This window comes from Bombyx mori, chromosome 15 (assembly GCF_030269925.1).
Source record: "Bombyx mori chromosome 15, ASM3026992v2".
Lineage (NCBI taxonomy): Eukaryota > Metazoa > Arthropoda > Insecta > Lepidoptera > Bombycidae > Bombyx > Bombyx mori.
In genome coordinates this window covers 3485406-3494566 of record NC_085121.1, presented here as the reverse complement: position 1 = coordinate 3494566, position 9161 = coordinate 3485406, and the positions used below count along the sequence as shown (strand labels likewise).

General features: G+C 37.1%; 1 protein-coding gene across 2 annotated transcripts; it reads left to right on the top strand.

The window, feature by feature from the left end:
- The first annotated feature begins 520 nt into the window (after window positions 1-520).
- On the top strand, window positions 521-8921 carry LOC101740508 (aristaless-related homeobox protein). 2 transcript variants are annotated; one of them, XM_062672424.1, is made up of 3 exons: window positions 521-627; window positions 6939-7456; window positions 7540-8921. In XM_062672424.1, the coding sequence occupies exons 2-3, from the start codon at window positions 7055-7057 to the stop codon at window positions 8005-8007; spliced, it is 870 nt and encodes a 289-aa protein (XP_062528408.1). In that variant the 5' UTR covers window positions 521-627; window positions 6939-7054; the 3' UTR covers window positions 8008-8921. The 2 variants fall into 2 exon arrangements, with proteins under 2 accessions (XP_062528408.1, XP_012547796.2); XM_012692342.4 differs by lacking the exon at window positions 521-627 and adding an exon at window positions 1595-2338.
- The last annotated feature ends 240 nt before the right edge of the window (window positions 8922-9161 follow it).

Genomic DNA, 9161 nt, shown 5'->3' with positions numbered 1-9161 from the left:
GCCTACTGTAGATGTTTTCACTTACTCGTCCAGTCCAAATTCGACTGTGGGTCGGCGTAATTTGTTTAAAAATATTGTCGTTATTGCCTTATAATACCAAATATATTCCTCAGTTCAAACGTTTGTATTGCAGGAGACAATTCTTACTTGAGGACGTAACATTTTACGTAATCCATACTTTTATTACGGTGACTGTTTGTATGATTACAATTACTATTTTTGTGACAATAAGTGACGACAACCCGCCACTTTGAGAAGTCGGCACGACATGAAAACCTTCTTTTCGTGGCGGCCGAAAATTACATACCCGATCCTGTGGACCGAATGTTAAACAGTCGACGTGGCCCTAAACATGTCATTACGGATCCTCCCGATCCGTTAACGGTGCTTTTAGCTACCTCAAGCACCGGTCACCATCCTCGCCGAAGCCGTCGCTTGCAACGAAGGGCTCGACGAGTAAATTAACCCATAGACACAGCCCACTGAGTTTCTCGCCTGATCTTTTCAGTGGTTCGGTCAAGGCGAAGCTGAAATACCCTCTCAAGGCTATTAGCATCGGCAAGGGAAAAAAAAGATGACAACCAGTTAACGAAATCAATCAAATTTCTACGTAATCAAATTTCAAAAGTAAGTAACCAATCCTTCATTCACTCATTGTAGTTATGCTTAAATATTAGATATATACCTAAATATAATCTAGTAATAGTGACATTGAGGAATGTATTACTGGTGGTAGGACCTCTTGTGAGTGCGCGCGGGTGGGTACCACCACCCTGCCTATTTCTGCCGTGAAGCAGTAATGCGTTTCGGTTTGAAGGGTGGGGCAGCCGTTGTAACTATACTTGAGACTTTAGAACCTATATCTCAAGGTGGGTGGCGCATTTACGTCGGAAATGTCTATGGGCTCCAGTAACCACTTAACACCAGGTGGGCTGTGAGCTCGTCTACTCATCTAGCAATAAAAAAAAATGTTCACTCTGAGGAAACTGATACTGATACCGATGGAACTCTGAGAAAAATTAACACTCTGAGGAAATGTTCGAGATGATACCATCATCTCGTTTTTACCATCGCACCGCCCGCTACCAGAGCAGTGTTCATCATCCATACTACCTACCTGGAACCACTGCGATCATGCATAGTGCGTTTCCAGAGATCTTTTTTGCCACGTACCATCTGGCTTTGGAATGATCTTCCCTCCACGGTATTTCCCGAGCGCTATGACATTTCTTTCTTCAAACGAGACTTGTGAAGAGTATCAAGCGGGTTGGCGCCTGGCATTGCTGAAGTCCATGGGCGACGGTAAGCACTCATCATCAGGTGGGCCGTATGCTCGTCTGCCTACAACGACAATAAAAAAAAATCACGTTGACCAATATTGTTGTATGAATTGTTATTATTCCAGTTTAATGAACGAAAAAATCACGATAACGGAGCTTCTATTTTTAATGATTTGTTATTTTTCCTTCTGTGCTATTTCCAAAAGGGAACCGAAAGTAATTTTCGTAAAAAATAAATTTAATAAAAATTCATAAATACGTGCCACATCTAATTCCGTTGCTCGTAAAAAAAAACACACACACACACACACACACATACACAACAAGAAAATCAACATCCGCGTCCGTCGCGACTCCTTACGAACGAACGTAAACTTATCAAAATCAATTACTTGAAAACTTTATGTTAATTTTCGTTACCACCATAAATAATACACGTTGACGTGTCAATTATTATCCCGAAATGTTTCCCGCTCACTGTTTTTTTTTTTTAAACGGGCGTCTGAAGTGTTGCCACGCCTCAAGAGTCTCCAACCGCAGGTACTGTTTTGAGTTTAAAGAACTCCCACCCCGACTATCCAAAGCGTTTTATATTTTGTCATAGCCAATATACGGTTTTCTTTACAATGTATTTAGTCTGTTCCTCTATTATCGCTCTTAAACTACCGGAATAAGGTTAGTTCTTATATTCTACGAACAAAGTAGGTGTGTTTTGTGTGCTGTTTATAGGGAATTTTTTTCGTTAGCTCCACATGTTGGGATCTTGTAACGAAGCAGCCAGATTTCAGTACAGACTCCATTAGTTCGCACATTAGGATGAGTTAGTCGAATTATGTAATTAAATAAAGTAATTCAATAAGCCAGCGAATTAATAACAATTATTCGGTTTGGCCGGTCTCGATAAACGTCTAGTTGGATTGCGCACGCGTTTTGTAAAAATGTGTACGTGAATAAATATCGACGAATAAAACATTGATTATTTTGATTAATTACAATTTATATGTACATATTTTAAGTTTAAATTTTGCGTTCGTGTTTTGCTATGGACCAGAATAAAGGTGAGTTCAATATTGTTTTATTATTTTCGATTTCGCTAATAATTATATAGTTTCGTTATAATCAAAGAACAGGTTATAATTTTAAGAAAACTGATATGAAATTTAAAGTTATAGTATTATTTGTCGTAGTATATTATCGTATTATCGTAAAATTATTGTAACGCTTTTAAAACGCGAAACAGTAAAAGGCTGAGTATTGAGCACACAATGATTGCGATTCATGATTTTATATCTTATGAATTTTGGTCGAAATGAGTCGTTGTTATATTATTGTTTAGATATATCGTCAAATGTCGTAAGTATTACCACGTCGTGGCACATTTACAGATTTATGTAGATAGTAGATAACATAACGAAAGCTATATACCTATCTAGGATTTTTTTTATTGCTTAGTTGGGTGGACGAGCTCACAGCCGACCTGGTGTTAAGAGGTTACTGGAGCCCATAGACATCTATAATGAAAAATAGGAATCTACAATAGGAAAAATTTAGAAGTGAACTCTGAAAAAAAGAAATTGTATTAAATCTAGTTTTCTTCTAATTTTTTTTAATGACTACTATATTTTTAATCTGCAAATTCGTTTCGCGCCAGATTATATATGGTGAAATAGGTTCACAGCATAACAACAAATGACGAAAATCATTAAATTAATGTAAATGATTATGAAACAGAAAATGATTAACAAAGTCAATTATAATTAACTATTTTGTGTTGAAATCATTATGATTCCAACACTTGTACAGTTTAGAGCATTCGTTTAGCGTAATGATAATATAAAATTAATGAACAGGGAAAAGCAATTTTATATTACTAATACATTTAACCTATAAATAGGATATACTGGAACGAGTCAATTTATATGAGAGTTTTTTTATAATTTATAATTAAAACTGAACTGTTGATTGTGTTACAATATTATGTGACCGTCATATTTAACATTAGTCTCTAATGTCAAATATAGTTTTTGAGAGTTCTCAACTGTAGGCAGCGGCTTGGCTGGATAGGTACTTGGTATCTGATGGTGGAACAGCCTTCATACTATACAATAAGACTTAGATTGTTTGTCTCAAGCTGGGTGGTAGCATTTACAACGTGACGTCAATGGACGACAATAGCCACCGGACATCAGGTGGACCGTGGACCTCATTTAAGCAATAAAAAAACATAGGCTAAATAAGGAAGAATAAACGTGATTTTTAAGAATTAAAAAATATCTCTTTTTCTCACTTATTCGCTGGTAGAAGAGGCTAATTCAGCTTCTCGCGGACGGGTATGTGAGCTCACGGGCTGAGAGAATTTGCTAACGCTGCTAAAGAGCAGTGCTTCGCAAACTTTACCACTGGATCACGACCCGCTAAAAAGAGAGAAACTCGACGGGCTGTTCAAAAAATATTAAAGGAGGTAGACACCGTGAATTTTGGGAAAATTATATAGAATATTATATTAAAATTATGTTTAATGAACTAATAAAATACGAAGGTTTCTATTCTGAGAGGAAACAGTTAATTTTTTTTTAAGTTTTATCATTATTATGGATAACGATTTTAATTACCTATAATACAAAAACTAAAAAGTATTAATAAACTTGATTTTCCTTGATAATGTGAGTCACTAATTCAATACAAAACATATTGTTGCACTTATGTAATTACACCAAAATAACGAAATTCGAAGTCGTCGTGGCTTAAAGGATACCTAAGACGTCCGGTGCATTCGTGTTGAGCGATGCACCGATGTTCGAATTCCAGGCGGGTACCAATTTTTCTAATGAAATACGTACTCAATAAATGTTCACGATTGACTTCCACGGTGAAGGAATAACATCGTGTAATAAAAATCAAACCCGCAAAATTATAATTTGCGTAATTAGGTACTGGTGGTAGGACCTCTTGTGAGTCCGCGCGGGTAGGTACCACCACCTTGCTTATTTCTGCCGTGAAGCAGTAATGCGTTTCGATTTGAAGGGTGGACGGCCGTTGTAACTGTATTGAGACCTTAGAACTCATATCTCAAGATGGGTGGCGGCATTTACGTCGTAGATGTCTATGGGCTCCAGTAACCACTTAGCACCAAGTGGGCTGTGAGCTCATCCACCGTTCTAAGCAACAACAAAAAAATCAACTTATAAGGCTACTTAAAAATAAATCGATGTGCGGAAGATAGATTTCAATCTACTCATTTATGCATAATAGTTTCGCTAAGCTTTTTAAGTGCTTTTTGATTGCTTAAATCGGTGGACGAACTCACGGCTCAATTGCTGTTAAGTGGTCACCGGAGCCCACCTTGAAACATGAGTTCTAAATCTTAGTTTTATATTACAACGGTCGCCCCACCCTTCAAACCGAAACTCGTTACTGCTTCACGGCAGAAATAGGCGGCTGGAGGTACCCGTAAAAAACCTGCGACATGGGACATCTATACTAATATATAAATCTACAGTGGTCTTTACGGATGTTCCGTTATAACTACTGAACCATGAATCCGATCGACTTGAAACTTGGTATCCATGTAGAAAATACATGTACTTAATGGATAGGCTAATATTTATATGAGCATTGGACTCCCTACACCAGTTGCGGGGGCGTTAATGACGAGAATCTTTGTGGGGGTGAGAAATGATAATGTTAATTTTAAATGCCCAACGAAGCGGACGGCTACAGCTAGTCTCTTATATAGTTGCGCAGACTTCTATCTTATAAAAAAAAAACTTAGTTGCGAAAATATGTTGTTCCAATTCGCAAACTGCGATTCTACAGTGCATCGTAGTGTAATCAATAGCGTACGTTTTCAGAGAGCAACCATGTGAACAAAGATTCACACACAATATTCTACTGTATTATCATGGAGGTACATCAGCCGCCGCGCCCGTGCGTGCTCTGATATGAAACTAAATGCGGCTTTGTCTGAACAGATTTTATCAACAAACCTACATTGTATGAGGAGTGCTCAATAGTCATAATGCGCTACATTCTCCTTGGAAATAAAATAAATAAATAAATACTGGCAGGCATAGTTCGGACATTAGGCATTAGTTCGGACAAAAACAATCAATTATCTTTTGTTTTTTAAAAATAGAAATCATTTATTTGCGTCGTGTCAGACCGTGTTCTTAAAACTGCATCAACATTGGAGTTCGCGCGGTAATAAAATATCCCTGCTTGAAAAAAATGACTACGGAGATGGTAAATCAAGACTTGAGAGCAACATTTGGGGTTCATGATCCTCCATATTCTGTTCCGCGTTGGTGTGCTTAGTTCAAGCGATGAAGAACTTCTATTGACGACGATCCCCGCACAGGACGCCCTACATCAGTAGTGACTGAACAAATGATTAAAAAAATTTAAAACATTGTCTTGGTGGATCGTCGTATTGCTGCTGCTTGTTTTGTAGCAGAAGGAATGAAGATTTCTATAAGAAGTGTCCATAATATTTATTATACAGAACCATTTTGGCGTGAAAAATGTGTCAGCGCGCTAGATACCCAGAATTCTTTCAGACGTGTAGAAACAAATGAGACTGAGAATTTAACAAAGTTGTTTTGGTTTGTTACAACAAGATCTCAACCGGCTTATGGCTCAATTCATGACTATGGGTGGAACATGGCTTATAAGTCGGAAAAAACAGTATATAACTTCGAAGAGACCGTTGTTTCCAACTCCAAAGAAATTTAAGGCGATTCCATCCGCTAGTAAGATCATGGGCCTTTGGACTGGAGTGGTAAGATATCTTAATTATAGAACCATTATTACGGAGACTTTGTACGCAGGACAAATAACAAAGCTGCGTGAGGAAATACGCTAGGAACGGGTGGGAAACTCGGTAAAGTTGTTTTGTATCACCAAGATCACACCCCCGCGCATAAGTCCAGAGTTGCGATGGGTACCATTCAAGAAACTGGCTTCGAATTGATGGAACATCCTCCATATTCACCGGACCTAGCAACTAGTGACTTCCACCTATTTTCGGGATTAAAGGAACATTTTAGTGGCCATACATTTAAAGATGATGACGCAGTAGTCGCCGCGGTACACGAATTTGAAGAGATCAGGACGATTTTTTAAAGGCCAATTTAAGCATTCGTGAAATATATACAAAATGTATAGACCTGAAAGATGACTACGTCGAAAAATAAAAGATAATTGCGGCATACATACTCATTCACTTTTTATTGAAAATCCCTAATTATGCATATAGTAAATTAGGGGAAACTTATTTAATTGTAGGTAAATTTATTTGTAAATAATGAAATTAATTTACAAAATTAAATTAAATTAATTTAAGGATGTCTATAACGTTTTATTTTATACCACTTATAGATAGCGATGTCTATAATTTTTGTTAACTAATTCTTTTTTTAAAGAGGAGTGTGATTTTGCTTATCGGAATGCAATGTAGGGATAAAGTGAACTTTTCCAAATTTATTATTTTAGGAATTCATATTGTTGTTTCCTTGATTAGTTAATAATACCATTATTTTATTGGGCACTGTGTCGTTTAGGTCATAAATAAAATTTATATTTTACCTTCTAATGTAAGTATAATTGTTTTTGTTGAATAAATAAAAACACATTTGATTTATCATTTAACATTTCCCGCAGATGGCATCAACGGTGGATTAAACGGTACGACTAGAAGCTACGAAGCGAAAAGCCAAGCTGCAGGCAACTATAACGCGGCTCCTGGGTCCTACGAAAACAATCACAATCTGTTCCAGATGATAAAGTGCCACGAAGACAGCCTCATACGTCTACACCAACTGACGGCTGGACGCCAAATGAATGGATCTTATGAACCGACATATCAAAATGACTTGACGTGGTACCCAAAAGACCTGCAGCGCCAATTCATCAAACCTGTAGATTACTTAGCCTACGAAGACATGCGACGGAAATACGAAGAAGGAAAAAATGGAAAAGAGAAGGAGTTGCAGAAAGAATGCGATGAAAATAAGGACGGGAAATCAGACGAGAGGAAAAAGCCGAGAAGAAACCGAACCACCTTTACTAGCCAGCAATTGGCTGCCTTAGAAAAAGTGTTTGAAAAAACGCATTATCCCGATGCTTTTGTTAGAGAAGATTTAGCAGCGAGAGTCAGTTTAACAGAAGCAAGAGTGCAGGTTAGTTTTTATAAAATTTATATTTTTTTATGTTTCATTAATTAGCATTCAGGACTAATTTTAATGGGTGTCTGTTTCAATAGGTGTGGTTTCAGAACCGTCGTGCGAAATTCCGAAGAAACGAAAGATCAGCCCTCTCAAATCACCGGAGTTCAACCAGTCAGAATTCACCAGAGCCTATGGCTGTTCCAATCGGCATTCCTCATCAACCAGACCCGAGACAAGAATTCGCCCGAAACAAAGAACCGTGGCTACATCATTTTCAAACTAACAATTTGAATTTAAATTTAGGACTGCCAATAACGAATACAGGACTGTATCAAAACGATTATTCTTTGATGATGCAGAACGTTGGTAACAGACCATACGTGCCCAACACAAATGGGTTTATGGGCCAAAGTGTTGTAGGTTATAGCGGAGGCGAAAATGCATACAGTTCATGCGGTATTATCGGGGGCTATAATGGATCGTTGTCTTCATCGCACAGTTCATACAATTTGAATTTAAGATTGAGACCACACGATTTCAGCATAAATAATTTGACTTTGTGATAAAAACAAGACTGAAATTATAAACTAAACACACTACGTTTACAACATGAGACTCTCATGACGTGACTGCTGTTGGAAAGTCAAAATGCAAAAGATCGAAATAATCTAAATTTGGCCGATCTTTATTAGCTAGCTATGCCACGATCTTGCCGTGTAGTTTCAGGATAACGCAAAAAATCTAATAATCATAACTGTGGTTAATATTGTTAAAATACAATATGTGCGTGTATGTTGCTAGTGAATATTATCAAACAGTTTACCTGTTACTTTTTTAATATTTGTGATCATAAAATGGCTATTCAATAGGTACCTATAGGCTAGGTTTTATTAAATATTGCATAACAGAATTGAGGTAAGCAACTTAAAGTTAATATACCAGGATGATTCAAATACAATCAATACTATCTTTTTTTTGTTCCTTACTATGCTGATAGCCTTGAGAGGCTATTTCAGCTTCGCCCTAACATGTAGTAGTATAGGTGAGTTCACGGGGCTCAAACCTGACGACGCCGACGTTGCTAACACGAACCTTAGCAAGAGCCGTGCTCCGCAGAATCTACCACCGGATCGGAAACGCGACCCATGAGAAGATCTGGCGAGAAACTTAGTGGACTGTGTCTGTGGGTTAATTTACTCGTCGAGCTCTTCGTCGCGAGCGACGGGTTCGACGAGAACGATGACCGGTCAATACTATCAATTTACTTATAGTCGTATAGTAATAATAATAAGACGGTCGAAATCCAAACATAGACAAATTTGTTCTAATAGAATACCGACAAAATCTTTGAATTGTATTATTATACCTAATGATAACATAAGAAATATGTATACAGGGCTTTTTATTATAGCTAATATCTTTCGATTTAATAAACTAATTTTGATGAAAGGAACAATAAATGTTATTCTGAATACTCTACCATGACTATAACTCTTTACATTTAAAAAAAAATAAAGGGGATATTGAATCAAACGTGATGCTCGTGGAAAGAAGTAGGGAAAATGGCAAACAAAAAAAAATCAAAAACATTTTGTTTTCGTTCTACTGCTCATTGTTTTTCGCTACTCCATTGCTGCTTTTATGCAAAAACGGTTAATGTACAAACGCAATGTATTGTATTAAATGTATGAATACGAAAATTCTTCTTTATGTAAGT